The sequence below is a fragment of the Photinus pyralis genome, unplaced genomic scaffold (assembly GCF_008802855.1).
Source record: "Photinus pyralis isolate 1611_PpyrPB1 unplaced genomic scaffold, Ppyr1.3 Ppyr1.4_LG9, whole genome shotgun sequence".
Taxonomy (NCBI): Eukaryota; Metazoa; Arthropoda; class Insecta; order Coleoptera; family Lampyridae; genus Photinus; species Photinus pyralis.
The window spans coordinates 17,604,023-17,631,310 of record NW_022170878.1 but is presented as its reverse complement, the minus strand read 5'-3'; the positions used below and the strand labels follow the sequence as shown (position 1 = coordinate 17,631,310).

The 27,288-nt window shown below is 38.6% G+C and overlaps 2 protein-coding genes across 4 annotated transcripts; both read right to left on the bottom strand.

The window, feature by feature from the left end:
- Nucleotides 1-164: 164 nt before the first annotated feature.
- LOC116181424 lies at nt 165-23,311 on the bottom strand. Of its 3 annotated transcripts, XM_031501792.1 has the most exons (8): nt 14,167-14,865; nt 7,872-8,776; nt 7,720-7,808; nt 7,456-7,668; nt 1,004-1,138; nt 894-956; nt 650-844; nt 564-605 (listed from the first exon to the last, which is right to left on the bottom strand). In XM_031501792.1, exons 1-8 carry the CDS (start codon nt 14,553-14,555, stop codon nt 564-566), a joined length of 2,031 nt encoding a protein of 676 aa, XP_031357652.1. In that variant the 5' UTR covers nt 14,556-14,865. The 3 variants fall into 3 exon arrangements, with proteins under 3 accessions (XP_031357651.1, XP_031357652.1, XP_031357653.1); XM_031501791.1 differs by having other exon boundaries at nt 165-605; nt 7,720-8,776; nt 14,167-14,855; XM_031501793.1 differs by lacking the exon at nt 14,167-14,865 and adding an exon at nt 22,715-23,311 and having other exon boundaries at nt 7,720-8,776.
- LOC116181426 lies at nt 17,686-18,857 on the bottom strand. Its single transcript, XM_031501796.1, has one exon. It carries the CDS (start codon nt 18,559-18,561, stop codon nt 18,040-18,042), a length of 522 nt encoding a protein of 173 aa, XP_031357656.1. The 5' UTR covers nt 18,562-18,857; the 3' UTR covers nt 17,686-18,039.
- Nucleotides 23,312-27,288: the final 3,977 nt, after the last annotated feature.

Sequence of the window (27,288 nt, the reverse complement as noted above, 5' to 3'; positions counted from 1 at the left end):
TTTTCGATTTCTACGAGTTCAAGGATTTTGAATATGAGCCGGATCAAAAGTCTGGTTTTCCGAATACGAGATGACTGGAAAAAAATTCCCCTATGGTTTTGTTGATTGCTTACGAAAAGGTATCAGACATATAAGAAGCTCGCTCCTTGCTGAAAAAATGGTCGAATGTACAAAAAATGTTTATTTTAAAGTAAATTTGTGGAGAGGCTGATAAATAACATCGCAAATGTTTGTATATCACAGAGTCTCTTAAAATTTAAATTCGTTCACTGACTGAAATGTATGAAACTTGCACGCTTTCCAATAACGATGGCACTTTAAAAACTAGTAACAAAACGAACAAAATATGAAATCACTCGCACAAACAAGGTAACATTAAATTAGGTTGACTAGACAGATAGTTTACCTTAAAACCTATATCTTAGTTAGATCTAGCTCCGTAAACGCTAATAAGAAACATAATACGTACTTCAAGGAACCAAAAAATACTTTGTCTCGCGCATCCGAGTCTATCAATTTGGAACAAATACTGAGATTTAGCAAATGAAACAATAAAAACCAATTTAACCTGAACACACTTCAGAGTGCTCATCCCACGCGACGACCTGAAACAATAAAGTGAGCCACGATCGACAACGACGTCACCTACCTGACACTCGCGACTGCAGTACCACTGGTTCCCGCAACCCGCACACACGAACTGCGCAGGTTTCTGATTGCAGCCCTGACACTGAGGAACTTCGTCTCCGCCGTCCGAACTGGTATCGGCACACTTGCGGCCGTCCAACGCCTCGCTCTCGTCGATTACCAGGCGATCGGCGCTATCCTCCGCCTCCTCTTCGTCCTATGCAGCGCGCATTTAGTGCGACGTTGAGTAACGTCAACAGGCTTACCTTCTCCTTGGCGACCACATCGAATTGGCCACCCACTGGAGTGATAGTTATTTCGTTCCTCGCCTGTGCGTTGACAATGTAAGTTCGAAAAAGTCCGATATCGCACTTACCTTGTTGTTAGAGAGCATGTCTGTGACCGAAAGGGGGTTGTTGTGCGGTGACATCGCCGCCCTCTCCGGTGCCGTTAGAAGACGGGCCAGCGTTGGACTGAATGTTGATTTACTGTTGTCAGATCTTGATTGTGTCTGAAAGTAAGAATTATCATTTGCGTCCTTCTACCATCAGAGCAGGCTATGGAATAGCGTTTTATCAATCCACATACAGAAATGATCTGCGCGCGCCACTGCTAAGCGCGGATACTGCAGGTGAGCGAAAGGAGAAAACTAGACGGAAAGTGCGTCTCTCGCGCTTCTGTCGGTCGCATACAATGGACATTGCTGCGACTAATGTTACAAATCATTATACCTGATTATAATTTTAGTTGGCATAGTAACAATAATAAAAAAAAGTATAGTCAATTTAATGTTTTGAAGGAAAATAAAAATACATTCTTATATTCTATCACTATCCCAACATCTGGCGACCGGAATGGCAACAATAGAAAATCTGCTTATTCGGAGAAATAAACTCAGAGAATTATTTGAAAGGCAATCGAAAATTGTACGAGGTGATTTGGATCAAAGAAGACCAACTAATGTTTCTATTGCAAAGCTGAAAGATAGATTCAAGTCTTTGAACGAGTTGGACAAAAGAATCGAAGTTATCCAGGAAGAAGCCGAGACCGAAATACAGTTGGAAGATGTTTTTAAGTATAGAGACATTTATACAGAACTAATTAGTGTGTCAGAAGATACTAAGGTAACCCTTGTAGAACCACGTAAGTTTAATCATACACATAAGTTACCTAAATTTGAATTAACAAAATTTGATGGAAATCCCCGCAATTATCTAAATTTTGGGGGACATTTTCAAAAAATAGAATTATATGTTAGGGATTTATTGTCTTTGATCTTAAATCGTAGTAGTAACATTACCTTATGAACTCTATGATAATCTGCAAGGACAATTACGTGCTTTAGAGACTTTAGGTGTGACTACTGACACTTATGAAGCTATATAAATCCATTAGTGGAAGCAGCTTTACCAAAAGAGGTCATTATGAACTGGGAACGACAACGTGCACTCAAATCATCCACAACGGAAACCCAAAGCACACCAAAGATAACCGATTTGATGAATTTTTTACGTGATGAAATTGCTGGTTTAGAACGTTTAAAATTTATCGATACACTATCAATGTCTAAATCCATTGAATCTACTGCTGCTGTATTACATTCAAGCACTCCAGCAACAGAACAATTTCTAAAATACAAGGATAGATTTCTTAAAAAAGAAGGCAAAAAACAAGAATGTCTCTATTGTAAAAAGGATAATCACATTCTTGCTAATTGTTTCGCTGCTCGTAAAATACCTATAAAGGAACGATTAGAGTTTATTAAAACACATAATTTGTGCAAACAATGTCTTCGGTCTCATCAATAAATGTGAAATTTGTGATGAGCAACATCACACTTGGGCATGTGAGAATAAAACCGTCAAAACAGTTGTCGGTAATCATACCGAAACGCAAAATCCCATTTATTTGCAAACGTTAACGTGTTCTTTAATCACAACTAATGGTCCTATTGCAGTACGTGTTCTACTTGATAGTGGCGCTCAACGATCGTACATCACTACTGACTGTTGCAAACGTAATCAATTACAGTCAACTAGAGCTATTGATCTCACTCAAAAACTTTTTGGTGGTGTTACCATTCCTTCACGGAAAGTTCAGCAATATGACATCAGTTGAGGAAGGGAAATTTTACATTGGACATGAGAGCGTCAGAAACACGGACGATTTCCAATGGCGTCCCATATAGCCAAAACACACAACTTATCAAAGAGTTGAAACAGTTACATATCACTGTATCGGATATTTCAAATCATCAACAATTTGGTAGCGTAGATATTCTAATTGGTGCTGATTATTTGGGAAATATTCTCACTGGTAATCATCAAAATACAATTGTTGGTCCCATTGCCATTGAAACCTTGTTAGGGTGGACTGTTTTGGGCAACATTAATAATGATGATTCAATAGCGCAAGTACATTTATGTCTCAATGTCACAAACGTTTGGCAATTAGATGCTATTGGCATTAAACCCGACGAAATGAATGTGAAACATAACTTTGAATTATCAATTACACGTGGAGAAAACGGTCGATATAATGTGTCGTTACCTTGGAGAGAAGGTCATCCTCCTTTAGGGACAATAAAAAGGCGGCAACAGTTCGTCTTCACAGAATCACCACACAATTACATCAACAACAAAATTTTGATCTTTACAATGAAGTGTTTGTAGATTGGAAAAAAGAAGGCATCATTGAAAACGCTCCCCCTGAGATCGAAGGAATTCTTCATTATCTACCACATCGACCTGTATTCAAGAAATCGGCAACTACAAAAATTCGTCCGGTTTTTGACGGATCAGCTAAAACAGATACTGGAGTTTCCATCAATGAATGTTTAGAAAAGGGGCCTAATTTATTGGAAACGTTACCTTTTGTATTAACTCGTTTTCGAGAAGGATCCGTTAGTATAACAGCAGATCTTCGCAAAGCATTTTTAATGGTTGGAATACATCATAAAGATCGTGATGCTTTACGATTCTTATGGTATGATACCAGTGGAAACATAACAGGATATCGTTTTCAAAGGGTTCCATTCGGGTTAACGTCTTCATCTTTCCATTTAACTGCTACAACTCAACATGAGTTGAATGAAATTAAAGGTAACGAATCAACTGTTACGTTGTTAAAAAAGGGCTTTTACGCTGATGATCTGGCGGTTTCTATGTATAATATTAAAGATGCAAAGAAATTCCAAATTGAAGCTCAGGCCTCAGCAAATAATGGAATTAGCAAAATTCCAACTTAATTCGTGGGCGACTACGGGCGACGAACGTGAATCTATATCTATTTTAGGGTTACAATGGGATACCAAAAATGATCTTTTATATATAAACATTGAAGTTGCACCCAATATTTGTTACACAAAACGTACACTGCTTGCAAAAGCCCAAAGCGTGTTTGATCCAATTGGATTTCTCTGTCCAACACTTGTAATAATAAAATTAATCTTACAAAAGGCTTGGAAAATTAAACTTTCGTGGGACGAACCTTTACCGTCTGAGTTAACTGTTGAATTTCAAGAGTGGTATCGACAATTACCAAAATTAATATGGTGTCGTATCCCAAGAGCTTTGGGTGGGTCATTACCTAAAGAAGCTAAACGATCATTACATGTATTTGTAGATGCATCAAAATCAATTTATGCAGCATGTATTTTTCTACGTTCTGAATATCAAGGTGCAGTTGAAGTACAATTAATTCAAGCGAAGAATAGAATTGCACCTACAGATCGTATTACAATTCCGCGAATGGAATTATTGGCAGCATTAATTGGAAGTCGCCTATATCTAGAGATTTAAATTGGGCACATCTTCCGGCATATTTTTATTCTGATTCAATGGTGGTTTTATGTTGGTTAAAACAACCTACACTATGGAAAAATGTTGTATCTAATCGAGTGCGTGAAATTGCAGAACTCACAAATCTTGAAAACTGGCGACACCTTCCTAGTGAAATGAATCCAGCTGATTTACCAAGTCGAGGATGCAATGTTGGACAATTGATTCAATCACAGTGGTGGAAAGGACCAGATTGGTTACGTTGTTCCATTGATCAATGGCCAAAATCCAACATTGAACATGTGCCAGAAGTGGACTCTAAAAGAAATCAACAAACTATCACTAATATTTTTATTGCATTAGAAAATCGAGTACCTTATGAAACCGGCACGAAATATTTTACTTCATTTGTACGAAGCAAAAGAATGATCGCAATGTTTTTTCGATTCACGTATAATGCCAGAAAGAAGAATATAAACAACAGAATTAAAGGCCCATTGAGTATCGCAGAATTGAGGAATGCTGAAGAAATTTTATACAGGTACATACAAAAAACAAGTCACACTAGGGATCATATTAAGAACTTGGATATTATTGAAGAGAACGATTTATTGTACGTCGAAACCAGAGTTCTAAACAACCCAAATCAACCGTCAACGAGTCTTGTTATTTACCTGGAAATAATTTTCTTGTTCGTTATTGTTGTTCGATATACGGCCAAACCTGCTATACATCCGACCGCCTAATTTACCTGCTGCACGAACGCAACCAGGAGCCTCATTTGCCGTCACAGAAGTTGACAACTTTGGACAATTATATACAAAAGACAATGGTAAAATGTGGGTTACATTATTTACGTGTGCTGTTTGCACGACGCGGCCGACCATTAAAAATGTATTCAGATAATGAAACAAATTTTATTGGAACTATCAATATACTGAATGCTTTTGAAGATCACTTAGAGAAAATTCCAAAAATTAAATGGATTCGGAAACCACCAGCAGCAAGTTGGTACGGTGGATTCTTCGAACAAATGGTTCGTTGTTGCAAAGACAATTCAAGAAAAACCCTGGGAAAGGCAAGAGTTACAACAGATGAGTATGTCTACCATTTTATGTGAAGTAGAAGCATTTGTAAACTCTCGTCCTTTAACTTACATCAACGAAGATCCTTATGATTTAAGTCCGGATTTATTTTTGCATGAATTATGAAATCAGGAACTTCCCGAATTTCAAAATTTGGCCAGGAGAGCGGCTTATTTGTGTGAATTACGCCAGGAATTTAAAAGCGTTTCACCGAAGAATATTAACTTTACTATTAAAGAAGAGTCGCAAAACTACACGACCTTTACAAGTAGGTGAATTAGTATTATGTGAAGATTCGAATAAGAAACGCCAGAATTGGCCTATCGCACGTATAGTGGAAGTATTTACAAGTAAAGATGGTGTGATTCGTACAGCAAAGTTAAAATGCCAAAACGGTTTTATAATTAGGGCTGTTCAAAAACTAAATCCTCTAGAATTAAATATAGATGTTCCTAAAAATGACCAAAAACCCGAGTTTAATCGTAATACGAACAATGAACCATCAAAAATAGATGGTTTAGTTGTAACCAGTAAAGGTAGTATTCGACCTCCCATTTGATATGCGGAATAAGTTTATTTAGTAACATAATTTTAGTTTTAATTTAATTCTAAAATTATATTTATAATGTTTGATTATCTTTTCTGGGGGAGAATGTTACAAATCATTATACCTGATTATAATTTAAGTTGACATAGTAACAATAATAAAAAAAAGTATTGTCAATTTAATGTTTTGAAGGAAAATAAAAATATTAATTTAATCCTTCTTATTAACATTCTTATATTCTATCACTATCCCAACAACTAACGAAAGCGCGATAGAGAGAGTGCTTGCCTCTTAGTTTTCCCCTCTCACTCACCTACAGTATCCGCGCTTAGCCCCAAATACCTTAGTTTGCTCCCCCTCCGTTTTCTAGTTATTGCAAATACAAAATTCCATACTGTTCCCTCAATTTTCAAATTTGACGCATTGCAATGGTGTGCAAATGCCCAATCAAAATTGGGGGGCCAATTTCACACGGATCCTATTCAGACGATTAATGCTGTTGTGAGTTGCCAAATGTGCTTCCCCCGAGAGTTTTCAATGCTGTCCACAGCCTTGAGCAGACCATGAAGAGTTTTTGACGTGCCTTAAGAATAATCCAGTCTTTAAAAATGCCTTTGGGAGTATTGGATCTTTTTTTCAAGGGGTCCAAGGAGACTATCCTGAAGACTTTCGGCGCTTTTAATATTGGCTTCTAGATTTTCCTTAACAACCTTTAAAAATTCTCTCCAAGAGCCTCAAAAAATCTTCCCTAAGTGGTCAGAGCTCTTGAAATTATTTTCTCTCAAAAACCTAGCCTTTAAGAATGTATTCAAGTTCTTAGAGAGTTTGTAAGAACCAAAAATAATAACCTCTCAAGATCCAATAATTAGAAGTTTAAAAGTATTTTGAATCTTTGAGAATCTTTAAAGATTCTCCAAAAATTTCAATAGCCTTTCTTAAGGTTCCACACTTGCGTAATTCAAAACGAGCCTTTAAAACGATCAATGAGATTTTAAACTACTCTACTAAGGCACCACAACGAAAAAATCCCCCCCCCCCCCCCCCCCCCCGATATGAACTTTTTCTTTGGTTTTTAATATAACTCGCAATTGTGGAGAATGACGCGAAGTGCAATATATGAAAGACAGTTTAGACAAAAGTTTGGGATCTCAAGATATTTAAGAAAATCTAAAACTTTCCAAGATAATCTAGAATCAGATGTCTAAAATTGGAAAGGAGGATAAATTGTTGATTTCAGTCCCCCCTCCCCCCAAGGTATCTAAAAAATATTTATGATTTGAGTTCTTTTACACCTCGAATCGCCTAGACTGGAGAGCCCCCCCTTTAAGACTTTCAACAAGCCTCTGGGTTCTGTTTGGAAAAAATTTAAACCGAAAGATTTGTGTGCGGTAATTGTAAAGAGTGGGTTTACCCAAACCTTAGTTAAAATTCCGTGCAGAAGCGAGTTGGTCGTCGGTTGCGTGTGCGCCGGTACCGGATGCACGGTCACTTCGGAATAGGGCGGCGGCTGTTTCATCTCGGATTGCAGCAGGTCCTGGCGTTCCGTTTGGGATAGCTTCGCGAATTGCATGAGGACGTCCTTGAATGACGCCGTCTCGTTCCCGTCGCCCAATTTCGGCGCGCCTTTGCCCTGTTTAATGTACACGGTGTTATCGTGTTTGTAATTCGATCGTATACTAACGTTATCGACGGCGGTGAGCAACAGGCCGAGCTCGCTGTTGTTTTCGATGCCCGATGAGCTCAGGTTCTGTTTCACTTGGGAGCCGGAACCTAGTGAAATTGAGGAAAAGTTCATTACGTTTCCCTGGGTGGTTCTAGCCATTGTGCTATCACCTTGGTTGTTTAGGATGGAACGTATCCGTCTTCCTCGTCGCGGCACCGCCTCAGGATGTCGCTGCCTGTAGTCGGCGATGATCGATTGAACGTCCAAAACGGGTCGCTGCCTGTTTTGGCGTAAATCGCCGGAGTGTCCGTTGATCTCGATGATTGTGCTCGGAAGATTTTTTGAGTTTTTCCTGCCCGTTTCCGTTTTGGATTGGGACGTGGAATATATGACTAGGCCACTGTTGGGATTCGCGAGGTTTTTGAGTTGCTTGGATTCGGCGGAGTGTTCTTCGTTTTCGTGCGGAGGTTCCGGGGAGCCGACACATTCCCATTCCGTCTTGTCGTTTGTCAGCGTCAAGATTTGTTTTCGCCTTTGGAATCGCAAAAGCAATTCTTCCTTGATTTTTTTCAAATGAATAATGTTGTTCCATTCCTTTTCTTTGTCCAGCGCCAGCACGTTGAGGACTCGAATTTCTGATAGAATTTGATCCATTTGCGTTTGAATCTGTTGGAGAGTGGAAGAGGTGGAGTTATCGGTGTACTCGTTCAGGATTTTGTCGCGGATGACGAAATTCTGTTCGATTAATGAGCGTAGGCGTTTCGAGCTGCTCTCTTCGCCGTCAATTTTTCGCTTGGAATTTTCGCTGTCGTTACTGGCTGCATCGTCGGGCAACGAAATAACCTCGTCCTTCGCTTGCTGTAAGCTCTCCGGTTTGGCTTCCAATTTCAGATCGTCATTCGACTTGCTATCCGTCCCATTAATTTGCGCCGATTGTATTTCCTCCGTTCCGTTTTCGTTGTCATTGGGTTCTTCGATTGTGGGACGTTGTTCGGCGTGTCCGGGTGAGGACGGTTGAGCGCTGGGTACGTCCGAACCTTCTCGCACGTCTTCCATTACGTGCATCTTGTTCAGGCTGTAACAACAACAACATTTTACTATAACATCGTGTTTTGTAAATAAAGCGTCTGGTTGGGCGCGGTTTGAACCGAAATAAGATCAAGGCCAAAAGTGTCATTAAATACCAACTGTAAACTATCCGCATTCATTTGTTCGCGCAATTGTCAACGAAAATAACTTTCTCAAGACTAAGTTTCGATTTCCACAATCGCGCGCGGAATACTGATCTTGGGCTATTATAAATGAGTCATGTGGTTGGCACGTGCTTTGGTAGTTTGTCCAGGGTGTGACGTCGTGGGAGGCTTTGCACTTGTGTCCTACAACGATGCAGGTCAGAGACCTAAACGGGTAAATGACCTGCTGAAGCGAGGTGGAAAATGGGGGACAAAGACAAAGCGATTAAGCAAGTCTTGTCACACATACACGACAATTGAAAGTGAAATTTTCGTAAGGCAATAACCTGTCGTTACAATTTCATTTTTTTAAATTCATAATCGTTAGGTTGGTAACGACACGTTCATTTGTTTATTGTTGGCCTACTTTGATATAAACATTAAATAAAATACGATGTGGCGCATTATCGCTATAAACAATACGCAGGAAACGAATTACCCATTGGCTGCGATAAAAAAAATTATAACGGGTGGCTTTACTTTGCACAAAAATGCAACTCTCTGTCCCTAGGGTTTGAAAAATCACGATTTTTTAAAACATTTCCAAATCACCAATTGGCATGCCTAAATTATACTTTTTTCCATCGGAGTTTCGAAATGGCGATCTAATGCCACATTTTTCTACGGGAGTGTAATAGAAACACTTTTCCTGGATACCCACAGTTTCAAAGAAGAGAGATTTCTTCTAAAATGTCTAGATTATTAATAAAGAAGGGGGTCTGCTTTATTAATAATAATTTTCTGAGAAGTTTCCTGGGAATATTTTCAATGAGGATAAGGTATTTGTTCGGATTTTCAAAAGTTAACTTCAGATTCGCGATTTTCATATTCAAAACCCCCAGATACCAAATTTCGTTGAAATCAGAATGTTTTCACACCCCCATTTCCGTGGTAAGAATGTTTTTTTGCAGAATCGGAAAGGTCACACCCCAAAACCTATTGAATGAAGTCCCGTCAGTCTTTGTAACTTATTGTTGCTGAGAACTTTTTGGAGGGTGGCTCCTAAACGAAAGCGTTGCCCCCTCGGTTTATTTGAAAAAGTGCTTTTTTATCCCTTTCGCCGCCCAAAATTGTAACACCCTGTTATTATGCATATCTATAGGTACATTTTTTTTTCCTTTCTGACTTTAAACACAATAATTTCGTACTCTCCTCCTCTTCACTCCTTCTTCGCGGCGTGTTACAGGACGATTCATAAGGCTTCCTCGAAGGCTTCGTATGCTATTTATATTAAAATTCGCATGATACCATGTGAAAAACAAAGCTTTTTTCAAAATAATATACAAGTAATAGGTAAATGAAAAAATTTTACCTTAGATAGCGAGGAATTTCTAAACGAAAATGAGGACTCATAGTTTCAGAAGCAAGGTTTCTATTAAAATGTCTAGATTACTATAATGAAGTACTTAAGACTCCCCTTTTTTGAGAAGTTCTTGGGAATATTTCAAAAAACCGCCCGTAAGAAATTTGAAGCATTTTTGGAAATGCTCTGTATGCATTCCCAAAAATGCTACAAATTTCTTTTTGAAATATTATACCCCCTGAAGAAGAGATAGATCGTCAACATCTCAACATCAAGAAAATTTCAACGATAATCCCCTCGATAATCCCTAAGCAGATTTTTAATCTGTAAAGGAAGGGCCCGAGAAAGTGAAGACGGAGGAAGACATAACGGAGGTAGCAATCAAAGATGAACATTTCTGGGATTTTGAAAGAGAATAAGAAGTAGTTGAATTGGTGGAATCTTGGATAGAAGAGCTGGAGAAAAATGGAAAATGGGACCTGAAAAAACCAAATTCCCGAAGAAGGATAATAAATATGAAAGTCCTCGTGGCAAATCGAAGGGAATTTTTGTGTGGCAGATCCGTATTTTGATTCCACTATCAATAAGATCTTGTAAAAGGCTACCACCACATTCCCTTTGTCGGTACCCATTTCCGACGCTCCGTTCATCCGCAATTCGCGTTTCACGTTTTGACTTAACCCCTCAAAGCAGAATGTTACTGTTTCTGCAGACGTGTCCTCAAACATTCTACAAGTACCATGAGGTGTTGCCACATTATAGAATGCCTCGCAACAAAGTGAACACGCTTTCCGCAGGATGCCATATTCGTCAATGCACATAAAAAGCATTACGAGCTGCAAAATTAAACGTGGCTTATTGGGACCTGCCAACTTCACGCCGGTATACCAACAAACGAAATCCGTTTGGTTTTCTACTTTAATCGATCAATCAGTATTAGTGATCGTTAGTGTCACAAAAAAAGCGTTAGTGCTCAAAGCGCAACAGCTCAGGATGTGAAAATATGAGTTTGCTTTCTGAAAAACTATATAACGATTAAATTAGTGATGTCTTTATTAGCTCTGGTTTCTATTTCTATTTTCATATTTTGCATTTTATAATATGCGGTTCAAAACTTTGGTATGATTTCTTTTTAATATACTAATACTAGTACCTTTAACTCAATAAAATATTTTAAAGAACTAACCACTAACGAGGAGCTTCAGATTCGTATTAAGGCAGGACCACTTTAATAAATGTGGGCTTGCTGCATGACCAACCCATAATTTCACGCTTGAGCTCTTGCGCTTTGAGCACTAACTTTTTTTTTGCGACACTAACGATCACTAATAGTGATAGATCGATTAAAGTAGAAAATCAAACGGATTTCGTTTGTTGGTCTACCGGCGTGAAGTTGGCAGGTCCCGGTCCCAATAAGCCACATTTAATTTTGAGGTGGTTTGGTACCTTTTTGATACGGATCCCTTGCAGCACTAACGTTCGAATGTGAAGCAATAACGAGCCGCTTCAAATTCGCATTAGGACAGAGACAATTTGACAAATGTGGGTTTGCTGCATGAAGTTAGCAGATCCCTTTTACAACGTTTTGAGCTGTTACACTTTGAGCACTAATATTTATATTGGCGGCACTAACGAGCACTAACGCTGCTAGTTTAACTAGTGTAAAGATTGAATCGATTTTCTCAAATGGGTCTGCTGGCATGAAATTAGCAGGCCCACCAATATTTTTTTAAAATAGTAAGTTTCCTTTTGTGCACTAACGATTTCTTCAGCACTAACGATATGAGTAAGCAGAACCATGGTCTGCTGTAGTAGGCCTGCCAAGTTCATGGACATACAAAATAGTACTAAATTTTTGGGACACTTCTCATAACGCGAGCTTCTATTGACGACACAAGAAAGAGACGCCGCGATTTGCGTTCGAAGAAAGTTTTGGGCGCCCAAAGTGAACCATCCCTCGAAGACGGGCGCCCTGAAAAAGGTGGTTAATTTGGCCCCTAGGAAAAAAACAAAATTCCGCCACGCAAGAGTTGTGCGCATTTTCAAGATCTTTTCGCCGACATCAATTTTAAAACAATCGGGCCACTGTAGAAGAAGATAGAAAAAAACCTGAAAAATCACCACACTCGGTGATGGCGCCCAGATGTCGCTGACCCCCATCATGTAGCCAAAGTAAGGTACATGTACACTCCTCTTTCTACAATCCAAAGTGAAATTAAAAGCTCCCTCTTTTAGCAAAAAATGTGCTAAAAAGGAAAGAACATTTTTCTTTGAGAGTACCCTCTTTTGCCACTTCGTTGTAAAGATATTTGCTTCGATTTCACCTCGGACTTCACCAATAGATATATCTCGTCCAGTCGATTTCTTTTGGCTTTGAGGGTTCTTTCCCCCGACAAACCGACAGTTTGCAATATGTGATATGCTTGTCATTACTAGAAGCATCTGTCGTTAAATTAAAATAAGCGATATCTAAATAAAACAGTTGACATTGCGTATGGACCGAAGTGTTGTGAAGATGTGATACGTATGGGGACAGGACAAAGGAAATGTGAGAGTGAGTTTGGAATGGAACGGGGATGGAAGGAATACAAAGAAAGTACCAAAATTGGCATTTGGTCTAAAAAGAACATCAAACTACATAAAAGAAAAAAGGAGAATATAAACCATCTGATCTGGAAAGAACGAGGACAAACAGGAAAGAAACATTGGATGAAGAGATGTCTAATTACCTACGTAAAAGTTCAAGGTTTGAACAATTCTGATCCGTAAAAAAATTCCAGCAAGCATACACAAAATTCAAATGTTTTCCCACGTCCAAAGTCAATCAAATAATTTTTAATTAGCGGGACAGTATAAAAGTAATTGTATAAATTTATAAATTCACTTCTCTCCGCATAGGCTCCGAGGCGAAAGGGTCCTTCCTTGGTAAACGTGTTAACATCAGTAAGTAAATGTTTGTAGGTTCATAAAGTTAGCAACGAAAATTTCCAGCTCATTGCCGGCATGCGTATAACCAAAGCGGACCCTCCGGAAAAAGTTAGCAACGAACCATGGACCCATCTATTAAAACAACGTTTTCGGCAAGGTTTTCGATTAGCCCACTTCACCCATTATATTGGATGAAATTTGCATCGATACCTATTGGTCGGTAAATAAAAACGTTATCAACAAGCGCATTTTTCTGTAAGGACACAGATTCTCACTTGCCACGGAAAATCGAATGCAGCATTGAAATTCCGTATGAAACATTTTTATAATTATTGGCACATTCCTAACATTTCCAAATTTGTTTATATATTTGCAACATTTTTCAAAGTTAGAAGTAAAATAAACAAAACCTCTAAATCCCTAAACGTTTTGAAAATTTCCTTCCCACTGATTTCCAATTCCAGAAGCATTTTCTCAAAAGCATTTTGAAACATTGAAGTACTTCTAAGATTCCTGAACATTTCCAACATTTGAGCGCATTTTCTAAACTTATTTGAAGCTAAAGAAGATACGAAGAATCGCATACGATTTTCAGTAGGGGAATTTTTTGCCACTCAGCTAGCATCCGGAAATCCGACTTTTAATCCGGCTCATATTCAATAGCACGGATCCTTGAACTCGTAGAAATTGATTGGCGAGTTAGGCGAGGACAGACAGACGGACGAAACAATCACAAGGGGACTTTTTTTCTTTAGGAAATTCCCCTAAAAAGTACCGACATGGGTACCGATATGGATGCAAATTTAATTCAGTATAACATACGACATGGGCTATCCGAAATGGAATTTCCACGTTATTCTTATCGTTATCATCGTTCGTTCCTTCCTTTATGAAACTAATGGTTGCTCCTTAGAGTGTCGATTATGTCGAACTCGCCTGCACGGCGCAAACCTATTATTTCGGATACGTGCATAAATGAGAGGAAAATCATAGGAAACTCACTCTCGAGGAAGTCCGCCTGAAGCACGTTCGATCGCCTGCGAGTTTGGTACCAGTCCAACGGCGAGCAATACCGCAATTTTGCTCTCGACGGTTGGGGTTTCCTCCGGCAGCGAGGTATAAGGTAGATTAATCTCAGGCAACGCGCCCTTCTTCAGCCTACTGCGTATGGGCAGCCCTAATAGTTCGTGCTGCACATCCCTCTCATAGCTCGAACCTCTAAAATGCAGCGAACACACTCGAGCGGTCGCGCAGTTATGCACCAAACGACCGCACGCCTTCAGCCAATGGGAGCGTATCGTCGGGTCGCCCGGAAAGCGGTGATATCGTACAGAGCCACCTTTAGTTTTTCGATGCGTATTATTGCAATTCGCAACGGCACACTGTGGCATGATCGAGCATCACGCTTCCTTCACATCGTTTTTAAACGCCCTGTAGACTAAATGACGTCAGTCGGTGAGTGTACCAAATCAAGGACTACCGGCTTGGTAATTGCACTTACGGACGGCGCCGCGTAAACTTTCCACTTCGACCGATAACGCGCACTTAAAAACCTTCAATTGTTTACCCAATTAATTGCGTAATAAGGTGTGCAACTGGTTAAAAACACAAGAGGACGCGAACTGAGTCACAGAGCGGGGCCCCGATGCTACATTCCCCTTCCAATTCTAATCTGTGCACCGGTGACGTCACGAGCGTCTCCGTTCTTTAACCATTGATCCCGTATTTTCGCTCGCACCCACGAGGAGAAAAACGTGGGAAGATGCAACGCGCAAATCGGTCACTTCCGTGTTCCGTTAATTGGGAACTGGCCGGCTCTTTGAGAATCGCGCTGCCCACGAGAGAAATGAGCCCGAAGGATGAATAGAAGACGCAAGGGGCGAGGCAGGTAATGGCTGGCTACAGCAGGAATGGTGTATTTATATATTGATCGAGATGAGGACGTGGTCCCAGACTGCGGCGAATTCGTGAGTCATCGACCCTTAATTGCGAATGGACAGATCTTGTCAATACGCACTTTGGATTTCGTCGGTTACGCGCGACGCTGGAAATGTGTCACTTTGCATACAAACGTGAGAAACGCCGGTGAAAAAAAAAAGATGGCAGCGAATTATTGCGTCTAGCGAAAGTCTTTTGACTTGACCTCAATTTTTTATCTAAGCCTTTAAAGATTATTTTGGTTACGCTTAATGAGGTGGCGCGTTGGCCACCCAAGATTAGGTAATAGAAGGGAAGTGGCGTGGTGCAGAAAAATCGCGGAGGGAAACCGCGCGAAACTTGGCAGGAAAGAGAATTCCGAAGAAACTCGGTACCACTTTTGCCATATTAATCACCCTTAGCTGAGTTATGTACTTATTAATTAATTGGTATTAAACAGTTAGGAGTGAGCCAGAGCTGGGCAGTATTCGATTTTGTAAATACTTTTTAGTATGCAAATACTTTGTAATTAAATACTTTTATGGAAGCAGTATTTGTATTTGTAACTCAAATACTTTCACAAATATTTAGTATTCGAATACTTCGCAAAGTATTTGGATACTTCGTAAAGTATTCGAATACTTCGCATAGTATTTGAATACTTAACCTTCCTTTTTTACCAAAAATCGACTGCACCAAAATTTCTCGGGAAAACACTTTTTCTTATTAATTTTGGTGCGAAGAATCCAAAACAATTCGTACTTTTTCGATCAGACTTCTCAATCAAAAGTTATAGACTAGAAACCAATTTCGAAAAAAAATTCAAAGGGCTGTAACTTTTGAACCAGTAGCCCAATCTTGGAACTGTTTGAAATTATGGATTCTACAGGCCACATTCTATAAGAAAATTTTTTTCCGGGTAGATCTGAGACAATTTTTTTGCGGGCCTCAAAAAAAGGCAGTGTATAACCTTCCTTTTTTACCAAAAATCGACTGCACCAAAATTTCTCGGGGAAACACTTTTTCTTATTAATTTTGGTGCGTAGAATCCAAAACAATTCGTACTTTTTCGATCAGACTTCTCAATCAAAAGTTATAGACTAGAAACCAATTTCGAAAAAAAATTCAAAGGGCTGTAACCTTTGAACTAGTAGCCCAATCTTGGAACTGTTTGAAATTATGGATTCTACAGGCCACATTCTATAAGAAAATTTTTTTTCCGGGTCGATCTGAGACAATTTTTTTTTGGGGCTCAAAAAAAGGCAGTGTATAACCTTCCTTTTTTACCAAAAATCGACTGCACCAAAATTTCTCGGGAAAACACTTTTTCTTATTAATTTTTGTGCGTAGAATCCAAAACAATTCGTACTTTTTCGATCAGACTTCTCAATCAAAAGTTATAGACTAGAAACCAATTTCGAAAGAAAATTCAAAGGGGTTTTGAATATATTTGAGTGACAAGTATTCAAATACTTTTCAAAGTATTCGAATACTTTTTATAGTATTCGAATACCTTTGAAAGTATTCGAATACATTCTAAAGTATTTGAATACTTATTTTTTTAAGTATTTGAATACTTTTCAATGTATCTGTATCTAGTATTCGCTTGTGCTGGACGTAAAAGTATTTAGTATTCAAATACTTTTTTAAAGTATTCTGCCCAGCTCTGGGAGTGACCCGTGTGAAATTAGCAATAACCAGGCAGCAATGGCTTTTGCACATTTTTTGTGAAGCTAGCAATAACAATATAGCCACAGATATGCAAACGAATGGATAAATTAATGCTATTTAGGGGCGTTTGCACACTAATTACATCAAACGTTGCAATTGCTACAGATCTCATCCCTTAAATTAGCCACGTTTTTTTCTTTATATCTCCTGCAGTTTTTGAGATAATTCGCTCAAATTTGAAACATAAGTTAAACTCTGGAAAGGCTTACATCATTGATCATGTCAATGGTAGTGAGAATCTACAGGGTGACGTTTTTTTCAGGGATCATGTTCCATTTTCTAGCCCTGATGTTTTTTTCGGTGCGCCACTGGTAGATTGAGAAACTAAATAATGCTTGAAGATATTGTAAAATAAACTTAATTACGTGATTTAATTATGTAATATTAATTACTAATGAATTCTTGTACACAAATTTATAACAAGTAAATTTATCACATTTGAACGCGAACTTCCACAATTAACACTTCGGCATCGATCCAATATGCGAACAAACTGATTCATAAATTGCTATTATTATTACTCATTTTGGAACTGCGATTAAATACGCCTCAATTTGCTCATAATAGCAAATGGATAAAGCGTTTAGAAAAAATTATGGAATATTCTCGACGAGTGTAGAAGGCATATCATATTTCAAAGAAGGAATCCGTGGCATCCGCTTTCATTCCTTATCGCCGTACTTTTATCAACCTGATGGCATCTGCCGGCGTCTTGATGTCTGAGATACTGGTTTCAATATTTTTCGAGCAGATTTATAAAAGGATCAAGAAATGGATTCAGAATCAGTTCGGGCGAGACTTTGGGTATCGCTAAGGAGATTTCTAAGCATTCTAGAAGTACCTATACCCATTTACTTGACCAGAAAATTCGGACTAGGCACCGACCATGCACTAATTTGTGCCATTGCAAAAAATTTTAGTTCTGGTACTTACTCTCTATCAGAGAGCGCACAATGAACGCTTCAAAGCGCATAGTGACCGTATACCTGACCCAATTTTGAGTCAGTCATAGATAATAATTTTGTGTACAAGGCCTTAATTAAGCGCCAATTATGCGAATTGAAAGTACTAGCTACTAAATTGGAGTTATCACCTCCTTCAAGGCCGGTATCTCGGTACTTTAAGATGTATACCGTGCAAGCACACAGCAGCACTACCACCCGTTCCTGTAAATGGGTAAATCTAACACCAGATGTGGGTAAAGCACTACATTGACGGCTTCCAATCTTACCTGAAGTTCTGTTCATTCAAATTTTCTTTAAATTCTCCTTTTGCAACTATCTTCCTACCTCGCTTCCCGTTTTGGCCCAAATCAAGTTTCATCATGAACTCCACCTTGCCCTTCTCACAGAGGGCGTCCATCTTCAAGTTACCCGACGACTTGAGCGACAACTTTTGCGCGATTCGCATGCTCGATCGGCACGACAGATGCTCGGCCTTGCTAGGCAAATGCCTATCGGGCACCGCGTCGCGTTTCAGTCTCTTCCTCAAAGGCAAATCGAGCAGTTCGTGCTGCAGGTCCCTTCGGTAGGACGTCGGCGAGAAATGATCGCTGCACACACGCGAATACTGAGGACGTTTGACGCTCTTCCCGTGCCCGCACAGCGACGTCCATTTCGAAGCCAGACTTGGGGAAGACGGAAACATGTGGTAGACGACTTTGGAAGTCGCCGCGCGAGTCTTCCCGTGGTAATTGCGGCACGTCGTCACAAAACACTGCGGCATTGTTTCTTGACTATTTATATACATTGTGCATGGTAAACTGATGTAACTAGCGGAAAGAAGTCGTACTGCGCCACCCTCTCTGGTAATAATATCATCCCCCTTTCATCCAATGGGGGGATGGCGTGATGGTCGAATTTCGAGTGCACGGGGTCACCCCTACACGAACTCATCTCATCTTATGTTATATTGATTATTGTTTAACCCGTGAGAAATGACGTCTGCGTTTTATACAGGGGCGTCCAGTAAGACTTCGAGTAAGACATACTACTCGTACATTAACCAAACAGAAACAAAATGGAAAAATGAAATAGATCTGAAGAACAAATGTAGAAATAATTAATAAAGAATTAGGAAAATACAAAAAAATTTAGAAAACAAAAAATTTAAAGAATGTGGAAGGCAAAAATGTAAAAAGGTATAAATCATTAAAAAAATGTAAATAAAGTAGAAAATGTTTAATGAAACAATATAGAAAAAGTGTAAGAAATTTAGAAAAATATTGTAATATTAAAAGGATTTTAAGAATCTCTGGGGAGCTGTAAGAGTTTTCCAAAACATTTAAGAGCTTTTAAAGGCCGCATCTCTAAAGGTATTTAATGACATTTCAGTCTTTAATTTAATTTAAGAATATTTAAGGGTGTAACAAAGATCCTAAAGATTCTTTTTGTAAAAGCCGAGCTATTAAGAGGTTTTGTGAACGAACCTTTGAGAGCTTTTAAGTAATTTAAAAATACTTAAACGGTTAAACAACGTATTTTGGCAGCACATTTTTTAAATAATTTCCAAAGAGAGAGAGAGAGAGAGAGCATTTATTTCAACCACGAGTAACTGTCACACAATAACAACATAAAAAAAAAACACAATAAAGTACAATAAATAATATAAATGTATCTATAAAAAAGAAATGTAAATAGGTGTATATATTAAAATTTTTTTTTTTTAAATATGACTACCATTTTTTGATATTCGTAAAGAAATCATCCAGTGTGTATAGCACCATTGACTGAAGAATTTTTCTAATTTGGTTTTTAAAAGGAGCCAACATTGTAATACATTTGACATGTGCCGGAAGGACATTATAAAATCTCACCCCCATCTGTAGGTAGGACGAGATATGCACCTTACTTTTTGATCTCATTATAGAAAAGTTATTTTTAGTTCTCGTATTATATGAGTGGTTATCACAATTTAATGAAAATAATTTTTTGTTTTTGAACACGAAACATAAACATTCAAGCACATATAATGAATAGACGGTTGCAATCTGAAAGTTTTTAAAATACGGTTTGCAGGATTCCCGTTTCTGTAGCGGAAACAATACCCTGTTTGCTCTTTTTTGAACCTTAAATATGCTAGCAATTCTATGACTAGTAGCAGTTTCCCATAATGAGATACGGTATCGCACCTTACTTTTTTATATTAATAGTAGATTTGCAAAAGGGTTTTATGGTCACATAAATTTTTACAACGGGACAATGAGAAAATCGATGAATGTAATTTTGCTTTCAGATGGTCAATGTGATCTTTCCAACTAAGTTCTGTGTCTATAATAACTCCTACGAAGGTACAGGATTGACACCTTTCTAATTGAACTGACTGGTAACGCAGTGGAGCGATATCCAAACCCATATTTTTCGTATAAAGAAGAATTTTTGTTTTTTCCAAATTAACTAAAAGTTTATTTGCATTAAACCAATTAATAAGAGTTGATAACGCACGATTTAAATTAATTTCTAACTCTTCTTCAACACAAGCCACACTCACACTAGTGTCATCTGCATATGTGGTGATATCACATGAAGATGGATCGAAGCAGTTAATTTTTATTAATGACCTACATTAATAAAAATTATAAATAATATAGGACCAAGGATAGATCCTTGGGGTACTCCATACTTGATTGGTTTTAATTCGGATGCAACTTCAATAATTTGTCCCGAGGAAGAAAAAAAGCTTGTAGTACATTTATTAGATTTAATAATAGTGTAGCGAACAATCCAGAAATCTCAATAGACATACAGGCACCATGAAAGATTAGTAATCGGTGACTAAGAATGAAGTCGGATGTAATGTAATCTTTCCGAGAAATATGACGTGTTTGTTCGAGAAAATTTGTAGCGTCTTTGAGCACTCGAGCACATTCTAGGGAAAATGTTGTTTGCTATACCTATAGGCAAATCGAATTGTGTTTCGAGCGACTTCCAACATCGATGCGTTCTTGTTATGTTATAAATAGTGAGCGATAAATTGTATTTACTGTTTTAAATTAATCCATTTTAAGACTATTGTAAATTTATTGTTAATTAATTGTAAATAAATTAACGAATCTCTATGTCGTGTGGTTTCCGAGATCCCAATGCTCCGCGTCGCTTCGGTGCAGCGCGCTCTATGTGCGTATAGGCACGGAAATGCGGCCGGCTCTAGTGAGCGACACCCTTTAGCCTTATTAATTTAGTCATTATAGTCACTAACACCTTTTTCGTTCGGAAACCTGAACACCAAAGTACTTAGATCATATATATTTCATAGAATAAGCCTACAGTCACTAAATTTGTGTCAAAATGTCAGAGAGATAGCCAACAGTAGAATACCGACCATGCGCACTGTGTCCACATTCCCAGTAATTCACTGGCGTGTTTTTTTCCTGAGGGGTTTACTGTGTTGCAGTTCACACCAAGCGCATTTGCAATTCTGACTGGTCTTGTGTATTAACGAATGTGTTTCAAAACTGGATTTGTGCTTGGTGACTAAATCACACCGGTCACATTTTAAATCCTTGGCAGGTCCATGTCTTATGCCTTAACAAAAAGCGCAATGGACAGGACACACTTTAATCGTTGGTGATCTTGTACGTTATTAAATGTTAAATTGCATAGTCACACTGGACACATTTTACATTCTTGGTAGTCTCGTGTGTTAAAATGCTATTGCGCATGTGCGGTGTTCTACTTACGCTGCAAAGTATATCTCTACCTTTGTTAGGTATGTTGGCACATATGCTCCTTATTGAAAGTAGATGGGAGGCTATGTCTATGTATCCTCACCATAGGATGCACCTTGTCGTGGTGATGGGGCTTAGTAGTTACGATTTCGTGGCGAACCCAAGCATCTAGGCGGGTAATTATTAGACTCATCGAAAAGTTTGGTACGTGCTACCCAATCTAGTTCAAATAATGTCGTACCATTCAAATGCTTCATGGAGTAGAGAAATCCAAAAGGGTTCTCGACGATCGCTCATTAAACGTAGCACAATTTTCACGTACGTTGACTCCTGAGGTGTGCGGTAGACGACATTTGGACAACTTCTGATTCTAGGCTTTCTGGTAAAAGGTCCAATGTCATTTGGAGTAGGTCTCGAGAAATCGAACTCGACCATGACTTGTTAAAGGTGATAAAGGAAACTTTATCAACACTCAGGCAAGTGGGGGGCTCCAGGAGCTGACCACCCCTGCCCACTTGGTTGGGTTGGGGTTATGAAATTAGCTTGAAAGTGGGAAAAAAGGAAATAAAATGTGCGATCTATTGGCGAAGGTTTCATTTCGCCGTTTCTTTTCGTTCTCGAGTTAGACGAGGAACGGACGGACAAAATCATCACATAAGGGGAATTTTTTTCTTCGGAAAAATTCCCCTAAAAACAAACTAAAGTGCGGTAATTTTTCTTTGAAAAGGCACAATCTAGTGCCCTCTAACTTCACGGTTTTTTATAATCGACTAATGGGGAGAACAGTAGGGCCCGAAAATGCACAGCCTTCGGCACCTCGTCTGCTCCGTTTGGATTAATTCTGCTGCGGAGGAGAAAAAATAGCCAAGACGCCACAAAAAACCACCATTTGGGCGGCGCACAGACAATTTGATGCTCTGCAAAGAGTTACTTTACATCACGCATAATTGGCGCACAAGACATAAAAATCAGTTTGTGGTGCCATTTTTATCAAGAGTGCTTTTCCTCCTTTTTTTTTCTAACTTCTATTCTTGTACGATTTTACGTCACGCGGCGTCAGACGACTGATTGCATCACGAGTCACGACACGAAAGTGGGTCATGAATGATTTCGTTTGTTTTGGTGAAGCATTTAAACAATTGGCGACATTTTGTTTTGACCTATTTAAGGTTAGAGAATGACAAACTGACCTTGAGTTAATCAAAACCGTTTCGCAACACAGTAAATAACACTCACCATCGAATGCTTCGCTTCTTCAGCGCGTTGACAAGCGAATTGCGACGGAATCTCTTATAGTCGGCGATCGCCTTTTCGTCCCTAACGTTTTCGCCGCCGTCGCCGCCATTCAGATTACATTCGCCCAAAACGTTATCGTCCAAATCGAGGACGTTCTCGCGCTTAAACTCGATTTCCTCATCGTCCACCTGGGACAGTACCAAATCCTCACTAAATTCGTCTTTAATCTCTCCCGCCAAAAAATGCTCGACAGCGTCCTCTTGCGCGAAAACGTCCATAACGCGTGTCGCCAACGGTTTGCTCATTTGCTAAATACCGAGAAAAAGACGAATTATCCGGTCACAGGCACATAGTTCCCTCAGATTTGTTTATGGCGAAACGAATCGAACGTGAATTGTCGACGTGCCTATTCGCGCAATTTTTTCTTACACTCTCGCCACTTCTTTAAATGGCAGTACGCGACTACGCATTGAGGCCTTTACGAAAACACTTTTTTTAGCGTTACCGACGGTTCGTTTTAATTGTTTTGCGTGTAAAACTAATCGCACGTCGCAAACAAACTGACCTAAATGTATTGATCATTTTCGCTGTAAAGCAGTTCCCTGTTGCGGACTGGGTCGCCTCGAGCGCGCCTCGCTTCGAAACGAGTACGTAGCGTCCTCCGGCGGACGTTCGCGGAGTTTCCGAGGTTAAGCGAGGGTTATTCAAAATTTTTAACTTGGAGACGGCGGTGACCTTGACAACGAGACTTTACAAATAAAAATTCATAAGATTGTATCTCTTCGGTGCTTCGACGACGCGTGGAGTTATGCGGGAGGGAAAGTGGCTTTAAGGGCGACTGTCGCGTGCTTGCGCTTTGTTTTTAGTTCTGCTTCTGAGGGCTGACAAAACGCTTATTGATATTTATATTAGGTATTGAAGGGTGAGGTTGCGCGCTTTGGTAATTGCTTGTTGAGATTTAAATTGTTATGTCTGCAGTCTACGCGCTCGCTTTATGAATTATTTATACCATTATCCCTTCAGGTCGTTGGTGTATTCTCTTTGGGAATCGTTTCCATTTATTTAGACCGTGCTGTACCGGAAACAGGCAAAGTAAATAGAGATTATATAATGAATGAGTCGCATTCATTTTGGGATTAAATAGTTCAGGGAAATTACCCTTACTATGCAGGAAGAAAAGTTAGTTTGCATTTACCATTTACAAGAAACGTTTCCATTTGTATATTTATCTTTATGAGAAAACCCAAAAGAGGTAAATAGAGGCATAATTTTAACATTTTTAAAGATAAACATCTACTAAGCGTGCATGCAAAGATCAGTGCAGTATGGTATGATCTCTGGTGCATGTGAAAGTCCCTGATTTATCAAATGTAATTCTCTTTATATCGAAGCCCCCCCATAAAGATCTAGAGTTCTTGAAAACCCATTTTGAAAATATGGGGGACCAACTTCGCTGCGTCAAAAGTAAACTTTTCAACAAAACAACGAATAAATAATAAATCGTTTGCATACTCATGCGAATGGAATCTACGTACACCCCCAGAACCTGCGGGTACTACACAACCCCTGACGTATAGTAGAATGTGCTGAACATGATAAAAGAAGATTTAGGTACTTCTACTCGAAGAATTGCCAAACAAATCAGTTCTCGTTGAACGTTTGGGTTGGGATTGTGGGTGACTGTCTAATTGGATCGATATATCTACCAGAAACACTTACTGGCGAAGTATACCGCAACTTTTTAGAAGAAACGATAGGTACCTCATGTTTCTTTCTGGAGGATGTGCCATTGCCTACAAGACAGGCAATGTTGTTTATGCACAGTGCTGTTGTACTTCGGTACCAAAAGTACTTTACTTTAAGTACCACAAATTTTCTGATACTTATACTTGAATTTTTAAGTACTTAGATTAATACTGGAACTTAGTACTTAAAAGTAGTACTGAATATTCAAAAGTACTTAAAATAGTTACTTAAGTAAAAAATTACTTTAAGTATCGAAAAATACTGGTACCACTGTTCCCGATACAATCCTGTCGAAATCTCATGAACTTTTATTAGTAGTGTATTTGTAAATGTTCCCTCCAACACCCAGGATAGTTTAGAAGATTTCAACATGCCAAATATTAACGTTACTGTCATTTCCGAAAGTGAAGTCAAAGATGCCATTAATAAATTAAAAGCTAAGGCTACTGTTGGTAAAGATTTAATCCCAAGTTTTCTTGTAAAAGATTGCAGAGATGTTTTTGTAAAACCATTGAGCCTAATTTTCAATACTGCTATAAGGACTTGCGTTTTTCCCGAGATATGGAAAGTTGCTAATATTACTCCTGTCCTGAAGAGCGGAGATGCTAACAACGTGGAGAATTATCGCCCGGTTAGTCTATTGAATAACTTCAGTAAGGTGTTTGAAATCACATTGTATAACAAAATATATTGTAATGTTAGGAATATAATTTCGGAGTGTCGGCATGGATTCATTAGCAAGCGTTCGACGTTAAGCAACTTAACATGTTTCAAGCAATTTGTATCTGAAGTATTGGATCGAAGAGGACAGGTAGACGTTATCTACACCGATATATCAAAGGCTTTTGATCGAATACCACATCAAATCATAATAAAGAAGCTACGTCGCTACGGATTTCATGAAAACCTTGTACGTTTACTTCAGTCGTATCTCAAGAATCGTGTTCAAACTGTTACATTTAATAATTTCACATCGTCACCGGTGCATGCAACTTCAGGGGTTCCGCAGGGTTCCAACTTAGGTCCTCTCTTGTTTTGCTTGTTTATCAACGATGTAGCTGACGTTATCTACTGCCATAAGTTACTATACGCAGATGACTTGAAGATATACTCTATTATATCGAGTGCTGAAGACTGTTTACATCTCCAAACAAACGTTAATGCTTTAAGCAATTGGTGTAATGTTAACTTGTTGTCTCTTAACGTCGCGAAGTGTAAAATAGTTTCTTTTACCCGTACAGTGCGCCCAATTCAGTTCGAATACACTATTAATGATGCAAAATTACAGCGTTTTTTCTCAATAAAAGATTTAGGTGTCACGTTTGATAGTAAATTTACTTTTAGTGACCATATCAAAGATGTCTGTCATTCAGCAAATCGGATGCTTGGATTTATAATTAGAAACTGTAAACACTTTTCTAATCAATTAGCACTTCGATCGTTGCACTATAGTTTAGTGCGTTCTAAAATTGAGTACTGTTCACTTATATATAATCCGACATACACGGCCCATAAGAATGCTCTTGAATCTATACAAAGAAAATTTCTAAAATTTTTGCACTATAAAACTTATGGTACTTATCCTGTTTTAAAATAGGTACCTCATACCAGTGTACGGAATACTAGTTCTAGAACATTTCACTACAACACTCCCCGCACAGAAATTCTATTTCAATCCCCTATTGTCACTATATGCCGTATATTTAATTCGATAAGCCAACGCTGTGATATCAACAATTCTAGCTTGCCATCAATATTGCAACAAGCACTGATTTTTTGTCTTTTATTGCTTCTTATTTTTCATGTTATATACACAATACGGAAATGCATTGTTTTGTCAGCATTTTTGTTTCGATTTTCTGTGGGTATCTAACTTGCATTTTGTAAAGTAAATCTTTATTTACTTTTCTAATGTTAATTTTGTTTATTAGAGTTCTTTTATGTTAATTATAAGTTTACTAATTTAGTTATTATTTTAGCTATATGAAACACTACGTGCTTAATGAAGTTAAGTTAAGTTTGTCCTGTAATTGGAAAGATTTTCTGTTGGACATTTATTAAATATTATTATGGTCGGTGTTTCTTGTGAGAACTCAGGTCTAGCCTGGTTAACTAATCGCACGGATTAAAATCAAGTAACGATTAGTGTCTGTGTCTGGTGAAGTTATGTAGGGTCATTAAAAAAAAAAAAAAAAAAATCACACGTACATTGGACATCTAGGGATAATGTAATTCGTACTTACCAACATACCTATTGATGGGCACAATAGCCAACGCTATCAGGAAAGAGGAAAAAAAACAAAAAAAAATCATTATAATAATTCCTGTAATTTTATTAAATGGAGTTTATTGTGTAAGTGTTTCTTTGGCTTTGCGTTTGGGTTGAATACGAGTGGGTTGTGATAACGTGGTGTGTTTCTGTGAAGAAGGAGTTTTGTGTTTTTTAATTTTATTTATGGTGTTTCTTTGTTCCTGAGGTCGTATTTGTGAGGTTGCTTGGGTTTTTGGTGGAGATATTGCAGTATTTTGTGAGCCTGTGTTAAGGTTTTTGTGTTTCGGTTGTATACGAGTGGGTTGTTTCTGAGAAGAAGGAGTATTGTGTTTTTTAACTGTGCTAGGGCGTGTAACTTTATTGGATGGACCTGTCTTTCTAGTACATGTTGCGTTACTTGTGTTTATGGTGTTTCTTTGTTCTTGAGGTTGTATTTGTGAGGTTGCTTGGGTTATTGATGGAGATATTACAGTATTTTGTGAGCTAGTAGTGCTGTACAGGTTTCTGCGTTTGGGTTGAATACGAGTGGGTTGTGATAACGTGGTGTGCTTCGGTG

What these genes read in the sequence shown, in the direction of transcription:
- LOC116181424 (XM_031501791.1), bottom strand. Translation starts at nt 14,555, where the DNA reads ATGCCACAGTGTGCCGTTGCGAATTGCAATAATACGCATCGAAAAACT. An exon ending in TCAGGCGGACTTCCTCGAGA is followed by an intron (nt 8,777 to 14,166) that starts GTGAGTTTCCTA and finishes TTGTTGTTACAG; the next exon opens with CCTGAACAAGATGCACGTAA. An exon ending in ACATGCTCTCTAACAACAAG is followed by an intron (nt 957 to 1,003) that starts GTAAGTGCGATA and finishes GTCAACGCACAG; the next exon opens with GCGAGGAACGAAATAACTAT.
- LOC116181426 (XM_031501796.1), bottom strand. Translation starts at nt 18,561, where the DNA reads ATGTATATAAATAGTCAAGAAACAATGCCGCAGTGTTTTGTGACGACG.